This window comes from Notechis scutatus, chromosome 1 (genome assembly GCF_049901735.1).
Source record: "Notechis scutatus isolate UNSWTSFEM ecotype Mainland chromosome 1, rNotScu1.2, whole genome shotgun sequence".
Lineage (NCBI taxonomy): Eukaryota > Metazoa > Chordata > Lepidosauria > Squamata > Elapidae > Notechis > Notechis scutatus.
In genome coordinates, this window is record NC_142009.1 from 251,949,360 (window position 1) to 251,971,394 (window position 22,035).

The 22,035-nt window shown below is 35.7% G+C and overlaps 1 protein-coding gene across 3 annotated transcripts in view; it reads left to right on the plus strand.

The window, feature by feature from the left end:
* Positions 1-21,793, plus strand: part of MPPED2 (metallophosphoesterase domain containing 2) — a 150,103-nt gene extending 128,310 nt beyond the window's left edge. For all 3 annotated transcript variants that reach the window (XM_026664782.2, XM_026664783.2, XM_026664784.2), the window contains exons 5-7: positions 6,871-6,986; positions 16,137-16,250; positions 20,139-21,793. In XM_026664782.2, the coding sequence (XP_026520567.1) occupies positions 6,871-6,986; positions 16,137-16,250; positions 20,139-20,257 (349 nt within the window). In that variant the 3' untranslated portion in view covers positions 20,258-21,793. The remainder of the gene's footprint in view (positions 1-6,870; positions 6,987-16,136; positions 16,251-20,138) is intronic.
* Positions 21,794-22,035: the final 242 nt, after the last annotated feature.

Below are 22,035 nucleotides of genomic sequence, written 5' to 3' on the forward strand. Positions count from 1 at the left end.
CCTTGCATAGACAACAAAATGTGTGACTTCGTATCTGGGAGTGGAGCCATAACTTAAATGGCAACAGAAGTTTTGTTATCCTTAAAATTATGTGTGTTTTTTTTTTAATGAAATATAGTACATGCCACAGATTCAGCAGACATTCTGCAGTTTGACTCCAGCAAATATATATTTTTGGAGAAAATATTTATTTCCGGTTTGGTTCATTTAAATTCTTACCCAAGCCAGTTGCAAATTTGAAAATATAGGCTTATAATCCTGAAATTGCCTATGAATGTGATGATAGTTAATCAAATATTATACTTGGGAATAATGTGAATACTTCACAGACAAACATTGTGGTACTTTTCAGGATCTCTGTCTTTCCCAGGCTGTTACTCTGCTATCTCTCTGCAACCGTTTCCTATCCCTCAGCTTTTTCTTTCCTTCACACTCCTTCTGGGTCCTTGATCAGTTGCTATCACTCTTGTTCAGTCTCTTGCAGGCCGCACATTTCTTAGCAGGAATAGTAGCAGAAAATGTAATAGTACAGAAAATGTTTGAGATATTATCAGTAGCATTAGCATTCATCATGCAAACACTTTCAGGTATGTTAGAAGTAACCATATGTTGAGGTAATTCCCCGTTTAGGAGAATGAGCACATACAGGGAGATGTATAGAGAGTAGTGTTGGAATAATACACACAGAGCACACAGATACACTGTACAGTAAATGTAGGTTTTTACTTCCAGAAAGGTTTAAGCAAAGTCCAAAATAAGCAGTCCAAAGTCATTCACAAGTTAAATCAGTCAGTTTTCAATCCAGGGATAATCCAAATATCAAATTCCAGTGTCAAAAACAGTTCAGTATCAGACTTACATTAAATCCAGTAATATCAGTCAATTAGAAGAAATGGAGCAACGGCAATACTTTCCAACAGAAGGAAACAGAGATACACTTACTCTCTTCTGAGACTCAGACTAAACAACCCAGGTTTCTGTCTCCATCTTATGGCTGTTTGAGAAACCACACCCAATTGCATGCTCTTGCATTCCCTTAAAGATATAGTACTAAAATGTTTATCCTGGTTTATATATTTCTAACCCAAATAGCTGTTAGGTGACTCATATTCCTAACATTATGGCTGAATCATGGATTTAGGGAAGCCTTGTATAGATACATTAGTCATAAATTCAATGAAGTCTTTGTTGGAAAATTATTGAGGAAACGTGAATATCAACCTGAACACTTTTTTCTACCGCCCCCGGTTGACTTAAAAGATCAATGTAAAATATGAGTACAGGGCCCTTGATTTCTAAATCTTTCATGGCATATAGTGGTGAATAAAACATTTATAGCTTATGAGATATGGAGTACTGAATCTCTTTCTAATTTGCCAGTTTCGTGACTTTCTGAAGCACAACTGGAATTGGAATAATATCATGTTCTGACCTTAACACCAAAGATTTTGGAATGTGAATCTTTTAGTTCATTTCTCACGTATTGTAGCATCAAAGGTTATTCTAGTTGTTTAAAAACAACTAGAAGTAATGAATCAACAATTGCAATTGTAGTATGTATAATAAAAAAGGAAATACAACTATACAAAACTAGCCTGTGGAAAAATAATAGCAACTAAGTCAGAGGCCTTTGAGCACAAAAGAATTACACATATCCTGCAGGGCAGAGGGGAAATTGCCACTGTATATTCATAGGCAGGCAGATTTATCATGGGAATGCCAAATTCCTCCATCTAGTTACATGTCTGGGATACAAGTCAGGGAATTTTATCATATGTTTTGGTGATGTAACACTTTTTGCCATTGTGTTTGTTTAAAAATGTAAAAGGAAGCATGGAACTAAATTAAAGCCTAGTTTCTATGAGCAATTACCAACGTACATCTCATTAAGAGGGAAATACAAATGTTTATGTTTGGAGACGTAACCTTGGTTAGCTATCCTGAGCCAGGAGGAGTTTGCCTGCCCTTGCCTAGAGGTAAAGGTAGAAGTTTCACTGAAATCCATACACTTGAAAAAGAGAAAAAGGAAGCCTAAGAGTTTGTACTGTACCCATCTTTTCCTTGTTCAGTCTCGTCTGAACATTATTACATGGCTAAAGTAACATCAGGAGTATTAAGATGGCTGATCTCCACTTTTCTTTCCATTAGCATTCATCATGCAAACTGAGGATGCTCTGACATCATTGGAAGGAGAATTTTTATCCTGGTTTTAGTGTGGTAGCCTGCCAACCAAACCTGGACTAATAGCAATTAATGATTAAGCAACAATTAGGCCACAATTGTAGAGATATCTGAGCCTAGTGATGCTCAGTGGTATCAAAATAGCAGGCAGCTGGATGATCAAAGCTCCGCCCCTTTTTAATATCTGCTGCATATGTGTGTAAAAAGGAGTGGGGCTACTGTCACCTATTTGCCATTTTGATGTTGTTGACCCTCTGCTAAATCAATTCAGAAATTGGAGTAAGGTACAAGAATAGCTGCAAAGTTAAGTTCTTCTTGATTTTTCATCCCCGTGATGTTTTTTTAAAAATAAAGAGTTTGATCCAGAAGTCTTGGCAATCCAGCCATTGCAGATTTTGAGAGGTCCAGTGACACTTCAGCAGCACTGATCCATGTTGTTTGTGTTGTGTTGAAGATTATTTACTCATTGTTAGCACCATGTTATATTACTCTTAGATGTTTAAATACAGTGATGGCAAATGGTTCGGGCTTGCAATGTCAAAAATGTATAACATGACTCTGCTAGCATGTCACCCCCAAATAAAGAAGAAACAATTTTAACATATTAATTTATTTTTTAAAATATACAGCCCAGGCATGTGTTAATTAAAAAAAAAATCAAATAATTATTAAAATCAAATTTGAGTAAAATAAATTCATTTTTGGAGAATCTGGAAGCTTCACAAAAACAGCTTGCTTTTTGCACAACTTCTGGTGGGTCCAGAGGCCACACAAGATCACACCCTATTTTGGTGCGGCCTCTGTAGCTATTGTGTTAGAATGGAGTATGCTTTTAAGAATAGCAATTGTTGGCTGTTGGTGAATACTGATGTGTCACCCAAAATGTTATGTATGACATATCATTTTTGACACACATGTCATAAGTTCACTATCACTGTGTTAGTGCATCATGTCTTCAACCCTTGTTTTGTTTGTAAAACAATAATTTTTATTATTGGTTGTCATACATTGGGACAATCGGCTCTTTTCATAAATGGGACCAAGAATCTTGTCTTACATTCTTACTGTAAATTATATGAATTTTCCTCACAAACAAGAAATTTCCAGTTTTCCTTTTATTTAGAATTTCGTACTGGCATTTTGCAGAGACTGAGAGACTGCCTCCCTGCTCTTTTAACCCAAAACATTTTCTCCCATTTTTGCATAGATCATAACACATGCTTAGCAATATTAAATCAAAAACCAATTTCAAATGTAAAAAAACTATGATGCAAGTAATTCCAGTGAAACTTCATGAGCAATTAACAATAATTCTTTATGAATTTAAAATTGTTTGGGAGCAAACAGCTGTTAATGTATTTGTACAATACTGTGTAATAACTGTGTACCAGCGTGAAGAATAGGATGACCTGTTCTTTTGTTCTCACTGAAATCTAAATCTGTTCCAGAATCTCAGTTTTACTGCCTTTGTTCTGGGAGAAAAATACCATGCTGACTTTCTAACAAGCTTCTTTTTCTTTGCAATACATGAGAACAGTATAAAGCAAATGTCTTTAATTAGTAACAATACATAATCATTAAGAGCAACCCCAAATGGCCTTATTTTAATCTCAGGGTACTTTGGCTTGTTTTCATATATAGTATTTTGTAATTGTTCATGAGACTTTTGCAGAAGATGCTTTATTATGTAGACTCAGCAGGGATGCACAAACAGAAAATAGGCTTTAAAAAAAAAAAAAAAAATCTAAAACGTCCATTCATTTGGGTGATTTTCCAAACCATTTCAGATTAGGCTGCAGTTTGGCAGAAACAAAACTTTAAAAGTTGTTTGGTTGAATCCTGGAGTAATTTTGCAGAACAATATCAAAACACTAATGCATGTTACCAATTCTGCATCCTTTTCTAATAATAGGCTGTTTGTACTATCGTCCGCAGAGGTGTACTTCCCGGTTCATTCATTCTCCCCCTCCAGTCAACTACCATTTCCAATATCGCAGCCTTGCATATACCACTATACCATCGGGTCTATGATCAATCATCAGAATAGAGCTGGAAGGTTACGTGGAGGTCTTCTAATCCCAACCGCCTGGTCAAAAGAAGACCCTATACAATTTCAAAGAAGTGACTGTCTAGTCTCTTCTTAAAAACCTCCAGTGATGAAACATCCACAACATCTGAAGGCAAGCTGTTCCACTAGTTAATTGTCCTCATTGTTAGGAAGTTTCTCCAATTTCAGGTTGTTTCTCTCCTTGATTAGTTTCCATCCATTGTTTCTTGCTTTGCCTTCTGGTGCTTTGGAAAATAAGTTGGCCCCATCTTATTTGTGGTAGCCATCATGTGACCCTTAGTCCTTCTTTTCTCTAGACTAGCTATACCTGATTCCTGCAACTGTTCTTCATATGTTTTAGTCTCCGGCCCTTTAACCATCTTAGTTCTTCTTGTCTTCATTTTTTCCAGTTTCATTTTTTTTTTTTTTTTTGTAATGTGGTGACCAAAACTGGATACAGTATTCCATGTGTGGTCTTACTAAGAATTTATAAAATGGTATTTATATGTCATGTGATTTTGAATCTGTGTCTCTGTTTATACAACCAAGAATTTTATTAGCCTTTTTTTAGCTGCTGCCGCACACTGCTAGCTCACATTTAATTGACCATCCACTAGGACTCCAGAATTTCTCTCACAGTTACTGTTTTTGAGGCAGGTTTCGCCTAATCTCTACTTGCATCTATGGTTTTTCCTCCATAAGTGTAAAACAGTGCTTTTCTCCACATTAAATTTCATTTTGTTAGATAGGGCCCATTTTTCAAGTCTGTCAAGATCTTTTTGGATCCAGAACTTGTCTTCTGGGGTGTTGGTTATTCCTACTAGTTTAGTGTCATCTGCAAATTTGATGAGTTCCCATCTATTCGCTCATCTAAGTCATATATGAAGATATTTGAAGAGTACTTGGCCCAAGATGGAACCTTGTGTTACTCCACTGCTTATACTTCCCTCCATGTAGATGTAGGACCATTAAGGAGTGCTTGTTGACTATGGTTTTGTCAGCCAGTTGCAAATCCATCTGGTGGTGATCTTTCTAGCCCTCTCTACAGATAACTATTTTCTGTGTTTAACATTGTCTTCAGCTGTGGTTTGACATCAGATCATGAACAAAATGTTTTGTCCATAATATTTAGCACATCTTACCATAATAAGAGGTTTTGCAGTGTTGTTATCAGATTAGAGCTAGAGATAAGACACTATTCATGAGCTGGGCAATAAAGCAAATATTTAATAGCTGCTAGAAAAAGCAATGTTCTTTCAGTTGAGCTCAACTCCTGATGATTTCACAGCTATGTCCATGTAGGATTTTTGGCAATCATAAGATTCACAGTTGCCTTTTTCCAAAACATGATTCAGGATGCCTATACACAATTCTGAAACTGAATAAATTAGCTTTAGTACTACAGGTTTTTACTAAAAACCCTAGTAATGTTTGCGGTAAAAATAAAATATCTTGATTAGAGGCAACAAATGCTACTGTTCTTGTTTTGCATTTATGTTGATACAAAGGGATTTGACAAATGAAAAGATAAGCCACCAATCTGCAGTTTGAACTTTTAGAATTATTAAAGTGAATTGAGCAGTCCAACTACTTAATTTGTGCCAATGCAGTTGAAGAAATCTTCAACTATAGTGTCAAATCTATATGTAAATTACAGGTCCTGTGTCAGTGCAAAAATAAAGAAATGCAAGGAAGTGGAAAATGAAGCTTCTAATACACTCTTGCAAATATACTTACAAAATGCATTAATCTGCAAACGAGCTCAGTTATCTGAATTTCAGTGCTGTATTTCCATTTTGACTGCTTGCCAAGCTGATTCAAGGAATTCTTTCTATTAAGTGCATTCACGGAAGAGATCATCTCTCTCTTCTTTACCATCCAGACTGAATTGTCTCCCATACTGATAGAGATGGCCACCTTTCTTTTGCAATTAGCATGAATTAAATAGGGTGGTAAAAGGACACTGAGTTACCTGATTTTTTTTTCCCCCAGCCCATTCAGAGATCTGCTTACCTAAAGGGACTGACAGAATTATTAAATGTAATGATGCCTTGGCAGATCGATTTGTTATACTAGAAGGTTAGATGTAAAGCAGGTTGATGATATCAAGAGTTTAAATTATTTGATCTATTGCCCTGGGATAAGAAGTTGCAATTAAAGAGACTTCCTGTTTTTGGCACCCAGAAACATTTATAGCAAGAGCGATGGAGATTCTGCATTGATTTGTCAAAATTCTATTGCCTACCATTACAATACCAAATCAAAACTCAAATGCCAAATATATATTTAAGATAGACTTTCAATTACTATAAGAATAATTTATGTATCAGTGCCTTATGGAAAAAGTAATTACAATTTTTATTGTTGGAATTACTGTATTATGCTTTTTATGTTTTTAAGAAACACCTATCTGATCAAAAGAATGTTTAACATCCATCCTTTCCTTACTTAGAGATTGGCAGTCATGCTGGATTAATATGATTATGGTTTAGAACTACTTCAGTATCAGAGGTTTTCTTCTATTCTTTATTTTTCGTTCTGAATGAGGGCTAGCAAGAGAAAATGTACCTTGTTGTATAATTGTGAAAAAGAAATAAATCCTTCTTCCATAGTAGCACAAATTTATTTTCTTTCCTTCATAGGACACCATGGTTTAATGGATGGGGTTTTAATCTACCCAGAGGTCAATCTTTGTTGGACAAGTGGAACCTTATTCCTGAAGGCATAGATATATTAATGACCCATGGGCCTCCTCTTGGTGAGTATCACAATTAAACTAAGATCGCTCTCAGTGCGTATGCTTTAGCCCAGACGTTAAGGGCATTCAGATAGATTGATAGCGATTGATTGATTCAAGGGCAAATGGGAGAGAATAGATGACTTTTCAATTCTACTATATGCAGTGGTATCACCAGCTGAATTCTCCAAAGTAAAACCTGATTCATGCATCAATTCCTTTTGCTGATCTGCAGCAACATTCTGGAAGGAAATTAAATCTCCACTTTAAATAGCAATCGCACTTAAACTTATACACCACTCCATAGTGCTTTACATCCCCCTCTAAGTGGCTTACAGAGTCAGCATATTGCCCCCAACAATCTGGCTCCTCATTGTACCAATCTTGGAAGGATGGAAGACTAAGTCAACCTTGAGCCAGTCAGAATTGAACTCCTGGAAGTGAGTGGAGTTACCCTGCAATTCTGTATTCTAACCACGGTGCCACCATGGCTCTTGCAGTGATATAGAAAATAACTTTTCCTGAAAAAACCACACTTTTTAATGAGGTTTTGAATTCTTGCCCAAAATAGGATCTGTGAAGAGATGGTAGTGATAATAGGGAGCACATTAAAATCCATATTGTCCAGGCATTCCAGAGATCGCACTGCTTCACCCTTCCTTTGGCACTGTTTATACATTATAGCAGTATGGAAATTGCTTTGCTCTGGCATCCTCATTTAAAAGCCAGCATCAAAAGGCTGAGGTCAGCTATAGAAAAATTTCCAGGGCAATTGTCCAATTGTAATAGAGAAGAACTACTCTATTGGAAGAAGCCAAACTGTCAGCTTTACTTCTATGACCATTTAGGACATCAAAATGAGAGAAAAGTAGCTTCTAGGCAGAAGCTGCAATGTATGAATGGCAGGTCTTATCATCAGCGGCCTTTCCGTCCCTTCTCTCCCCCCCCCCCCCACTCTCAGTCCAAAATATTTTTCCATTAACTCTGCTACTTTTCCTCCTCTTGCAAGCCATCACCAAACCCACTGACAGGCAGTCACTGCCCGCCCTCCCTATTTGGGTTGTTTGCTTTCCTCTGCCTGCAAGTGCTCATTCAATCAACTGTCGAAAAGGGTGACTCTAAAGATTGCTTCAATTATTGCACAATGGCTCTTATCCCTCACATCAGCAAGATTCTGCTTAAAGGGAATTACCAGCTATCCAAGCTAGCTTCTGAAGGGGTTGTGGCACCTTTGACCATATTGTAAATCTGCACTAGATCATGGGGAAAACATCGTAGAAATCAAAAGATTACATATGCTTCACTGATTACAAGAAAGCCTTCAATACTGTTGATCATGAGAAGCTATGGATAACCCTACAAGACCTTGGGGTACAAGTACATCTTCAAGTTGGTACCATCACTGTACACAAATTAGAAAACCACTGTGCAAACACTATATGGAGACACTGTTTGGTTTGAGATAGAGAAAGGTGTGCAACAAGGTGGGATCCCCCCCCCTTCTTATTCAACCTTCATGCTGAAATGATCATGAGGAAACTATATCTTGATAATAAAAAATCAAGGTAAATACACTGATGATACAACTCTACTCTCAGAAACCAAAGAAGACCTGGAACATCTGATTTAAAAAAAGGTTAGAATGTTGGTCTCTTTTTGAAAAAGACCAAGCTTATGACTACTGTAAGGAATGGAAACATCAAAATAGAAATTGATAATGAAGAGATTGAATGAATGGAAAAGTTTCCTAGGATTGCAGAACACTCAAAACTGTGAATGCAGCCCAGAAATAAAACATTGGGTTTCACTGGGTCACGCAGCAATTATGAACATGAAGTGAGTATGAAAAAAAAAGCAAGAACATCAGCCGGGCAACCAAACGTATGACTGTGAAAATTGGATCTTAAAAAAGCAAGGTAGGAAGAAAATCAACTTGTTTGAGCTGTGGTGCTGGAGAAGACTCCTATGTATTCCTTGGGTAGCATAGGTGACTAACAAGCAAGTACTAGAGATCATAACACCAGACATGTCACTAGAAGGCAAAATCATGAAACTGTGCCTTACTTATTTTGACCATGTCATGGAGGGGAATTCACTGAGAAAGCGGTAAAAGGAAAACCAGACTGACAAAGAACATGATGGCTGGACACCATCAAAGTTGACACCAGCCAGAGCATAGAAAAACTCAAAAAAGCAGTGCAAGATCAGAAGATGTGCAGAGACCTGGCTCATAGAATTGCCAAGAGTGAGACATGATAACATCGTTATCACTTGCAAGCCATCAGGGTACTTCTACTCCATTGTGGATGTAATTACTACAGAGTTTTTTAAAAAGGGAAATTTCAGCTAGCCCCTCTTTTTCAAACTATCTCACAGAGTAGTTGCATGGAAAAATGTGAGGAGGAAATGCTGTATACAGGACCTTGAGCTCCAGAAGAAAACCCAGCATATAAATTTAACAAACAAGCAAATTAGACTAGTTATGCAGTTCTTAGCAAACTGGATTGTAATTTGTGTTTGTAAGCATTATGCCAAAATTTGTAAAAATGTACACATGGGTTAGATTGTTTAGGTAAGACATAACCATAGGAACCAACTGAAAGGTTCACTGTGCTGTAATGTAGAATTAACCAAATTTGACCCAGGTAAAAAGACCTCTGAAGTTGCTTAAATAATATTAAGGCGGAATATGCAGCCACCATTCATATTTGATTTAGCTCTTCCTTCTCTTAGATCTTTCTTATCCCTTTACTCTTTATAAATGCAGAATATTAGATCTCAAACCTTTGCTATAATTGATGTCAGGTTTATTGACTTTTTTCATTACCTATAGACCTTAATGGCTTTCTTTTTAATAGTAGTCAATTACTACTTTCCTTAGAGCCTTTTAATATTTTCCTGTATTACAATTTTACTTATACAGTTTCAAAACTAAAAAAGTATTGGTAGAGCTTGTTCTTCTGGAAATTATAGTTATTGTCTTTTTAATAAACATTTTCAGTACAATCAAAGTATACAAAATTAAAAGAATAAGAAAAATAATAGAGAAAAAAATGAAATAACAAAAAGAATTATGAATTCTGCTTTTCCTTCTATCAAGTAATTGACATCTTAGAAGAGAATATCTGTAGCTCAGGGTTGAACTGTGGAGTCCTTGGTGCTCTGAGCTTAGTTGTTTCCTTGAAGATGTTTTTTTATCTGATTAGGTATTATCATCAGTGTGAGTAAGTGTGGGATTTGTTCTCTATTTATATACTGTAGACTTCCCTATCAGTATTGTTAGAGGTGTGGTTTTCTTTTTGGTAGTTCCTTAATTAGGATATGGTGTTCTGCTTGATTGTTTGCCTGGTATTAATCTCTGCTTATCTACGTGGTGGTTGAATATATGTTCCGGTCCTTTTGTTTCCTTCTTAGCTTTTTTATTGTTTCTGTTGAATGGTACATAAATATGCTTTATTTCTCTGTGTCTATTGAAGGCTAATTTCTCTCAGTGCCAAGCTTCTAGGAATTCCCTAGGTTTAGGTTGGTCTTGGATGTTTTCAGTTGAGTTTGTCCATATATTGTAAGATTAAGGAGTTTTCATTATGTGTTCTTATTGCTAGTAAGTATTCATAGAGGCATTCTGTTAGTTTTCTGCCTACCTTTCTTACATAGTGACTATTCCAGTCTATAATATACAGATCCCTGTTTTTTTCCTTGGGCTACTGGGTCTTTTGGCTTACTTAAAATGTTTTGGAGAACTTTAGTTGTTTTGCATACTATGGTAGTGCCATGCAATTGTAGTAGTCTGTTGATTGTTACTGAGATGTTTTTGATGTGTCATAGTTATCCTTTTCATAGGTTGTGTTGGTTGTGCTGTGGTAAGGTCAAGCATTCTGATAAAGTTGTGTTGGTATCCATTTTGTTGAAAGTTGTTGTATTGGCAGTCTGTTTCCTTTTTCTGATGTTCTCGTTGCAGCATCTTAACAATTTTGTGTACTCATCTGAATAATGTTCTTACACGATTGAGCACTTGTTAGAGAATGGGCTGTAAAGGGGACTGTTTTTCCACTGTTTGCTATCATTTCTTCTACTGATAAGGATAGCTAGGAAGGGTAGTGTGGGGTTTTTCTTCTTCTCTTGTGAGTTTCATTTCTTTGAAGATACTGATAATTTCATGTGTCTTCTTTAGTTATTTCTTTATTATGATGATGAAGGTGTTATCTACTGTGCATACTGGTTCAGTGTTTTTGGTTATGTGAGTGGGAGTGCTGTAGTTTCTAGATGCTGAAATGGACTCTCTGTTATGAGTCCTGGGAGTGGAACTCATGAATGTTGATATATTTGTCACCAAGCTGAAAGTAGCTAGTGAGGCAAATGAGGTCCATGATTATGGATATTTTGATTTTAGTGTATTTGGCTAGGTCAGTCATGTTGCATAATACTGCTGCCATAGATTCTTTCATTAGTTCTGAATATACAGATGTAAGAAAGCTGTGTCATCGAATGAACCATGATTTCATTTTCAATTTTTAAAGCTTTGATTTTTCTGGAAGCATTGTAGTGGGAGGTTAATAAAATATTTACTCCCTTCTATGAGATATCAAGCTTTTTTGTAAGTTTCTTAACTATGTTGTATGTTGAAGTCCATGGCAATGATGCAATTGGAGTAAGAGATATGTTGGCCTTGTGTATTTTGGGATAACCATCGAAGCATGGCAGGATAGGTTCACTGATTATCATTTGCCCCCATCCTTTAGTTATTTGACCTTTTCATGGTTAGATTATTGAGGTTATCTTGATTGTATTGTGCAGTTTCTGAATTGGTTCAGTATGTATTCAGATGTAGGTTTCTTTGTCTTCCAGTAATTCTTTGGCTTTTTGTATATATTGTGTTCGACCCATGATGACCTGTATATTGTATTCTGTCCGTGATAACTTTGGTTTGTCCTTTGTCTGCTGGGAGCTTGGTTTGGTCTTTCTTTTGTTTTTTGGGGGCTGCTCTGTCTTCTGCTTTGAGTTGGTTCTACTTTGGTGTTCTTCTGGTGTGTGGTATCATTGTCTGTCTTATGTTTTGGGTCTCTGAAGCAAGTCCTGTGGTTTTAAATACTGCTTCTAAAGCTGCAAAATAATTCATAGTGCCCAAAACAGCCTATTTCACATTCAGAGCAGAACACATGAAATTCTATACTTTGAACATTTCAGTATGAAACGTTTGTCCAGCCTTTATGCACATAATTAATCGCAATATGTATCAGATGAGAAACAGTAAAGTAGAAAGTGAAACTGAGAATTTGCAGTTTTATTTGCTGTATTTAAATAAGCAATCAATTGCAAGTCATCCAGAGTTCTACCAATGGATCTTTGTATATCTAATAATACAGTATCCTTCTTTGGTTTTCCCTGCTAAAGACAGAAATTCCTAACCAATGACTTACCTTTATGTTGTCATAACATGAAGAGTCCTTTCCTATAGCATAAAAGTAAACAGCAACTGACCTGTGCACTGACTTCCTGGTGCAGAAAGAGTGAGGTGTATAAAACAGATTTGTGCTCTGTGTGGGCCCTGCTGTAACCATTAAAACTGCAGCCTATATTTTTTTTATAAATCCAGCTGGCTGTGTCTCTTTCATTCCCATCTTTCTCAACCGCTCTTTCCATATGACAGTAAATATTGGTGGTGCAATAAGATTTTGCATTGCAAAATCTGTATAACATCTGCAGATTGAAAAGAATATATTTAAAAGTGTGCACATATTTGCACCAATGTAACATAGAGAAAATAATGGAGAAGAATTAATGTAAAGTAAGATAGCAGGCTTTTTCAGCATTCTTTTCTTTAGAGAAGTCTAAAAGGCAGTTAAGTACATCCACTGTACAGTTTACACTAACGTCTTCATGCAGGGTATGTACAGAATGGTATTAGCAATATCAGCTATAATGCTGTAAAACATGAGATACCCAAAATGATGACAGAGCTCTGTGTAAACATACCACAAAATTATAATGGCTATTGTGTTATGCAGTCCTACCAAGCCTGATATATACTGCACCTACTTGTTTACCACATTTTGTACCATACCCTTATCAGAGTCCCTTGAGTAGAGTATAGAAAGATAATTAAACTGTACAATGTTAAAATACAAGAGGAATATTAAAAACAATAATGGTCACAACATAAAAGCACTAAAGCATATACTCCACAGCTCCTATCACTTTTGAACAGGTCTCCTTAGCAGATTATTACATCTCATTTGGTAGGAACACTCAGAAAAAGGCCTGTGAAAATTGTCAATCTGCATTGGTATATATGGGAGAAGACAATCTTTTACATACTTTAACCACAGTTTAATTTAGGGAATTAAATATTAATGCCCACATTTTGAAATTGATGGTATAATGGTAGAGGAAATGACCTTAGGAAACAACAGGGAAAGATGCAGATGGAACAACCAGCATGTAAAATATGTCTCATCCACAGAAGGTGGGATGACATGGGAAAGGAACTCTTAGAAGGGACTCTCCCTAGTTTTATGGAAAGTAAAAGGAAAGGATGGGAGAAATACTTTTTTTCAAGTCCTGCAAGATTTTGATAATGTAATCATACAATAAAGATAGAGATAGCACTCCTGATTTTCTTGACTGGACTATCTCACAGACCTAATATTAATCTAGCAATCATGGAAACTGTGAGCATTCTAGAACAAGCTAACTCCAAAAATGTTAGGCATTTCTTGAAAGAATGTTAGGGAATTCTTGAAAGCTTGGCATTCAGAGAAATCAACCATTAGTAGGCACATAAAAATAAAACATATTTACAAACCATTTAAGAAGCAATACAAAAGTTAAGAAGGAAAGACATGAACATGTCCTTTCCAGCAGCCAACCCCAAGATTAGCATCAGTCAAACAATCAGGCAGAAAACATTAGCCTAAACTAGGAATTACCAAGGAAAAACCCACTAAAACTGACAGGGCAAGCTAAAGATAAGTAAATAGGGAATAAACTCCATACCACTCACTGCATTGATTATGTTACCTAGTTGGGTAATGAAACATCTTTCAAGCTAACAATCAATCTTAGAAAGCACATAGGACTCTGCAATCAAGACATCATCTTCTTCCCCTTTACTTTTTGATCCCATTTAATCCCCAAGTCTACAAATCATCATTCCAGTCTTTTCTTCTTTCAACAAAAAGGCCATATAAGGCTTTCAGTCTTTTTTTAAAAAAAAAATATTATTTTTCCCCCTGACCAAAATGGTCAACTTTGTCACAAGCTCAATCAATTTTATAATCCAATATTGCACTGTGTGTATTTCATTATAATCTTGCTACATTACTATATACTATATTAGTTGCCCTATATTATTTTCTGTCCATTATCCACAAACACAATAGAAACAATTCTTATAATCAACATTTGTAGTCCATTTCATCATATGGTCTTTTAGCTGTTTATCCTCAAACCTTAATAACAATTTATACTTATTTAACTATTATATGACCATCATTTATACATCGTTTTAGTTCAAATTCACTTTTCCTCTTCTTGATTCCAATAATCTTAGCTGATTATAAGAAAACCTTTGCAAATAGAGTCCTTCTCCTACTTCTCTCATTTTTGACAAGACAATTCCCCCTTGTCTTGTATTTATAGACCCTGATATGTTAACCATTTTTCTTTATCTGCTGTGTTTCTTCTAAAAAACCAAGTTTTTTGTGTGGATGTTAGTGTTGATATCTTTGGACACAACACAGTCATCTGGTTTTATATTTGTTTGATTTCCTTAATTACATATTTTTCAGGTAATGATTTTATAAAACTAGATTTCCTACCACTTTGCCATATGGAAGTAATAGTTATTATGCTGATTTTGTAGTTTCTATCAGTGTGTGAGTGACCATATGCAAAAGTACTTTATTCACTTCAGCTGGGAAACCCACTGCATTTCCATAGTACAGAATCACATAATGGTGCTTCCTCCTAGATTTGTCGTAAAAGGGCCACAGTAAGAAAGTAGCCATCTCACAATCTGCCACTCTTTAATAGGGCAATGTAAGCAAGACTTTTTGAAATATAATGGCTCAAGCCAAGCAATTGTTCTTGAAAAACTGATTTGGCTGCATCCTCTGGAATATTCACCACTATTGTTTGGACAGCTTTTCCAGGTTGTCTGTACATACAAGCATGGGCAACACTTTCATTGGGATTGCTGAAAAAATTCAATCACTGTGCTTGCATGCACAGAATGATGCCGAGGCAATCTGGAAAAGCATCAGTGTGAGATCTTCTAGGGAAGTAAGTTTTAAGAAGGGGTGCTTTGATTGGGCTAACATGCCCTCCTTTACACAGCACGACACATCAGACATATTGGATCCACCATTCACAATCATTTTGGGGGGAGGTTGCCCATGAAGCATGGAGGATACCAAAAATAAGAAAGGCCAGTATAAGTTTTACAAAACATATTACATAGTTTTGCCTAAGATATTCATATATCAGGAAATGTTCTGTGTATGCACATTGTTCTTAAGGCCCATTAGATTTCAAGACATAGGGCCAGTTCACATGAGCCCACTCATAAGTGAATTTTGCACTGAGTTGCTTTGTATGTATGTAATTGTGCGCCTTTGAGCCACATGACCACGGACACGTCTTTGGACAGCGCTGGCTCTTCGGCTTTGTAATGGAGATGAGCATGCCCCCTAGAGCCAGAAACGACTAGTACATATGTGTGAAGGGAACCTTTACCTTTACCTTAATAGGTGAAATATCAAGTGCTTAGAGAATGTAACTCTGTAAGCCATCATTATCTGATCAATTGGCAAACACCATTAAAGAAAAAGCAAAGGAAATTTGACAAGGTGCACCACTACCAAGAATTTTTATTTTATTTAGCAGCCTAGTGTTATGTAGATGAATCTGTGCAATTTATAATGCTTAATTAAATTGTGTAGCAAAATATATTATTTGGGAAAGCAGAGGTAGAATTCAAAAAGAATACTGCCCATAATTTTAAAAGAATCATTGTGTCAATGCAAAGTTTCTTAAAAGCCACTGTATATTATAATGGTGATAGAATTATAGATAGTGGAGTAAACCCTCTGTCAGTTATTGCTTCCTGAAAGTCTGTATTAAACTTTATCTACATAAAGAAAAGTAAGGCAATCAATTTTATCATACTTTTAGGATTTCGAGACTGGGTTCCAAAGGAGCTGCAGAGGGTTGGCTGTGTGGAGTTGCTAAACACTGTACAAAGGCGAGTAAGACCCAAACTCCATGTCTTTGGAGGTATCCATGAAGGTAAGCAATCCATCAAATAAGATGCCTTTTGATGAGAAAATATTAGTCATTCTTTTTTGTACTTTATGTCACAAAAGGGGTTTCAAGTAGAATGAAGTTATTTTTTAAAAAATTGATTATGTATGAGATAGAAAATTTGACATTTAAACCAATACTATAGCTGAAGATGAAACAATGGGAGGAGGTAAGGAGAACTGTGTGTCACAGGAAGTGGCCTGGTGCCATTTGAGTCAATAATAGGAAAGCACAGACTTGATTCTACCAAGTTATTTACCATCCTGATAAATGCTACATGTAGTAGACAAATACAGGTGGCCCTCAACTTACAACAGTTCATTTAGTGACCATTCAAAGTTACAATGGCACTCAAAATAGTGACGTATGATCGTTTTTTAATACTTAACAACTGTTGCAGTGTCCCTTTGGTCACATGATCACGGTTTAGATGTTTGGCAAATGGTTCATATTTATGACCATTGCTATGTCCCAAAGTCATGTGATCCACCTTTTGTGACCTTCTGACAAGCAAAGTCAGTGAGGAAGCCAGATTCACTTAACAATTGAGTTACTAACTTATCAATTGCAGTGATTCACTTAACAACTGAGGCAAGAAAGGTCATAAAATGGGGCAAAACTCATTTAACAAATGTACTTGACAACATAAATTTTAGGCTCAATTGTGGTCATAAGTCAAGGACTATCTGTACAATGCCCACTTTATGGCTTTTGTCCATGTTGTTCTGGGCATTGAAGCTTCCCTAAGAATCTTGTACAATTTCCAAATATGAGTAACATCTTTAAATCATTTAAAGCCATTCGGATAAAAGAGATCATTTACATTTGCAGCAAGTGGTTTCATTCTGCATATGTTTTTTATAGAAAGTTCAAGATGTGAACAACATAAGCCCAAATAGCAGAGCAGATGAAGAAATAACAAGTGAAGTGGGTGTGTGGATGTGTGTGGAGTTATAATCTGGTTTAAATTTCAGATGTTTTTAAATAGCATGTGTATTTTTTAGATAAGCTTTTCAAAATATCCTGCTTTAATGTTAAATTAAAAGCAGGGACATTTCTAGCACACAAATCTGGTTATGGGGTAATGAAAAATTCCTTCAAATAAACTAAGCAAGAGTTTTAAATATTTAATGAACTTTAGTCGCGTTTATATCCCAGTGAGACAAATACTGCAAATGCTGCCTTAGAGAGCAGAGAGAGAGCAATGTTGTGACCCAGAGCTAAAAAGTATATATATTTTAATGCTTTATATTTTGTACCCTTGTTTTGTGGAAATTTTTTACGGTCTTTAATTAAGCTCTCTGTAAGCATGCAGCTCTGGAGAACTTTATAAAACACAAGATGTCCAGTTGATTGGTACCGTTGCTTCCCCTCCCGCTAGTTTGCATTATTTTAAAGCAACTAGATTTTTATACCAGTGTTATATAAAGCCTTTCAAATAGGTTTTTGTAATGAGAAGTACTGACTAGCCCTTAAACACAGCAGCATCCATGTAAAAAAAAAGTAAGGTAAACTGTACAATTTTGTATAAATACTGATGCTTAGGTATTAATGTTAAGTAAATGACTGAAGAAACAAATATTTTATTAGAGCATGGAAACTGCCTGCAGCTTTTGTAGTTCTCTTCCACATTGAAAGTAATCAAACTTCCACTAATAATAGAATTAGCTGATGGAGAGATCATTATGGAAAGCTACTGTGAGGCTCAGCATTATACAATTTAAGTTTATGACTAGGCTGGTAACACACACTTCAACTATAAAAGAGATTTAATCAGTATTCAAGAGCATTGAGATGATAACAGTTTCTACTTATATGAGTAGATCTCCTCCAACATAATGAAACTTCTCATCAAAATACTATTATTACTATGTTGTTGTTATATTATTATTACAACTTAAACATCAAATGCCCTATTATACCTTATTTTTAAGACCACACACGTATATCCATATATATTCAGTACATCTCTTTGAAGCAGAATCAAAATTATATTCCATTTAATTCAGTTCATAGTTTAACCTATAAATGTTCATGTATCCCGTACATTATTTAGGACAAGCACTTGAGTACTGTTGACGATTTCAGCTTTTCATTATTTATCAAGTAACAAAATCACAGATCACATAGAGGATCTATTTTAAAAACAACTCAAAAGGATTTTTTTTTTTGAGCAAGAGAGAGGGAGATTGCTCATACAGCAATTGTGAAATAATTGTTCTCAGAAGCATAGATTTAGCCCTCAGTGCCTCAATTATTAATTGCAAAGATTTGCACTGAATATATAGAATGAGTAATATAAAACAGTATTTCCTACAGTTTCACTGGTTCTTCTAACATTTAAACTTTTAGGTGCCACTAAACTCACTAATCTGGCTTTTGATGAGTAAAATTACAAATATCTTTCTCACCTATTTATTTAAGTTGGTATGAACTCTCATTCACCATGCAATTCTGGACAATTAACAGAAGGTCATACATTTAAAAACAGAAAACTTGAAAGTACGTTGCATAGAATCCTGGGACAGCATATTGAAAAGAGGTCACCCTCTTTATAGATCCAATATCCTGACAGTATTACCAGCACTGGAGAAGTGTAGCCATGCTCTTATGTGCTTTTTTGCCACACAAAGACACACACACAAGACACACATATAATGTAATGTCTAAGTTGCTAGAGAGTCTTCTAATGTCGAGGATGGCATTGTGGGAGCTTTTAAGTTCTTTCTATCTTCTGAAGATGAAGAGAATGGTTTGATCATGGAAAATTGAATCAGAGCTTTTAAGCTTCTTTTGTGAGCCTGAAGAAAGATCCAACCCTGAAGAGAGTAAAAAGGAGCATGCTGGGAAGAGTTTCAACATCATTCAGCATTGTCCTGCCTTGTTGACAAATTTCAGAATAAGTAGAAAATTATACCAGCCCACACACTGGTGCCCTTTAGTCTTTGTAATCAGCAATAAAGCAAAAGGCGACATCACAGCACCACGTTCTACATCTTAGAAAAGTAGTCCTCTGCTTTGATTCTCCTTTTTTTGCCATTTTCCCATCAATTTATTGATAGAAACTTATGCCACGTATATTTAGCACCTGCAATGGAAAAGGTCGTTGAACAAAGGGGAACATATTTATGTTCTGTGTTCATTGTATTTAAATTAGCATTCACCAACCTCTCCCACTTCATTTGTAAAGTTGGGGCTGTGAGCCTTTGCATGAGTGCAGCTGTGAGTGTCGGCACCCATCTCTCACATGAGTGGGGTTGTGCACGCCTCTCCCACCACTCACACAGCCAGTTGTGAATAGGCCATGGACCAGCAGTGGATCACGGACCACGGGTTGGGAACCTCTGCTTTAAATAGTACTACCCCCAAAAAAAAAGAAACGTTGATGAAATACACAGACAAGAATCTAATGGACTTGTGGACAATCTGGATGAAATTTGAATTTAAGAAATGTTTGGGAGGCAATGAGAAGTTTTTGACAAGTTCTCTGAAGTGACTTCATGATAAATCAGGTCGCTAAATTGCCAATATAATGAAAGAGGTGTTAACACCAATTAAATTAAGCATTGTTTTACATCATGGTTCTACTTTACATATCATGAACTTAAAATCAAGTTTAGAAATAATTCCTATAATGTAAAACAAAGACACCTTAACTTTTAAAAATTCATATTAAAGCAAAATTTTATTGCTTAAAAACCCAGGGAAAGTTATATGGGTGATTTTAGTTTACTGGAAATACATTTAAAGGTTTATCTGAATGCAGTTTCCAAAGTGTGCTTAAAATATTTCCTCCTCCTTTTTGTCACTGAGGCATTATACTAGGTCAATGTTTGTTTGCATCACAATAAATGTGACACATTTTCTCTACAGGTTATGGCATTATGACAGATGGTTACACAACATATATTAATGCCTCAACGTGTACAGTCAGCTTTCAGCCAACTAACCCACCAATTATATTTGACCTGCCAACGCCACAAGGATCATGAAAGACCACTACTCCATTGGGGAAGGTCTATAAACTGCCATTTTTCTAATTACAAAACATTCATTCTCTTAACATGTTTCTTTACAAATAATGTAGGGCTTTTTTGTAAATTGTTGTTACAGAAAAAAAAAGATAGGGGTTGTGCTTTTCTCTCTCTCTCTCTCTCTCTCTCTCTCTCTCTCTCTCTCTTTCTCTCTCTCTCTCTCTCCTTTTGGAAATGCAGCATCCATTTGAAAATTGATAAAACTTTGTGAATTTGTAAAATGAAGTTTTATGTTCTCTTAATTAACTTGCCATTGTAAATTGTTAGTGTTCTCAAAAGGACAGCCAAGCTTTCTTTTAATGAGTGAGACACCTTATTTTAATATTATTAAATAAGATTATAAAAGGCGTTGTTTAAAAAAAAACACCCAGATCCAAATTTGCACAACTTTTATTGTTTTCTGGGGGGGGGATCTCCAATGATAAAATGCCATTCTTTCCTCATTTTTATAAGCATGTATATGTTCCATGAATCAGAGGTTGGAATATGTCCCTGTGTGCAAATGCACTTCACAATTCAATATTCAGTGAAGTATGTTGAAAACTTCTGGAATTGATATTTCTAGATATGCTTACATCTGTGCAAGGCTGTGGTCATGGAGTTATTAAGCTGGATGTGGATTCTCTATTCATTTCAGTGAATCATCTTTCTTTCTTGAAAAGAATTCTTGATCTGGAAGAATTTTTACCCATCAGAGCTCCTCTGTCCACAGCTGATTGCTAGATCAGGGATCAGTTTTTTGATTGATACATATGCGTTCTATGAAATTCTGCTTATTAATGGTATTGCAGTAGTGAGGGAAAATAGCTTTCTAGGTTTAGTTTGTCTGCCTGCTTTAATGATCAGTTAGATAGCAACATCCTGTATATGATTATCTAAATTGTCCCAATTTGGGTGAGTTTCTTAAATTATTTTAGTTTTAAAAAATATGGGAATGAAAACTGCAATGAGCAGGTGTTCCATGCAGTAAAAACATGTAAATGTGGACTGCTTTTAAATACGGATTTTTATATATATTTTTTGTGCTTTATAACAAAGCAAGGCATATAATATTACCAGCATAGCATCTCCAAAATTATGCTGTATAGCACATCTAAATTATGAAGGATGTGATACATTTTTTTCCAATCACTCAAGGCCTTCAAGAGCTTGAGTTTAAAATCTTTGTGCAGTTTCAGGCATGTATAGAATCAAATAAATACAATCAAGCCTAACTAAAATAAGGCTTTGTTGTCCTTTATATTTAAAATATTATTGAATTGTCTTTCCATTTCTTTTTTTCTTATTTTGCACTGTGTGTAAATGCAATCTTGCTAGCACAAAATATTGTTGCAGATAGTTATTTCTGTTCTATCACTGTAAATGCTATTGAGCTTTCTTCTGTTTTATGTTATCTTCATGGAATTTAGGAAAGCAGGTGTTTCTTTAAATTTATTGCGATATTATATATCTAGCGGCCTTTATATGCAAATAAAATTGCAAGATTTTTAAATATTTAACTGTTTGAGCATGTTTTTATGGTTTTGAAAAATTAAAGACTTGTTCTAATGGATGCACTCAGCACAACTCTACAAAATAATGCTATGCCCAGCTCAGTACTCCTCAGGGCACTTGGATGCAGTATTCAGTGAATCATATACATTGTTGAAAAGGAAAGAAAACAAAAAACCAACCACCACCTCCTCCTCCTCCACTCTCTCCCATATTATAATAATTAATGTGCACCAAGCAGCCCA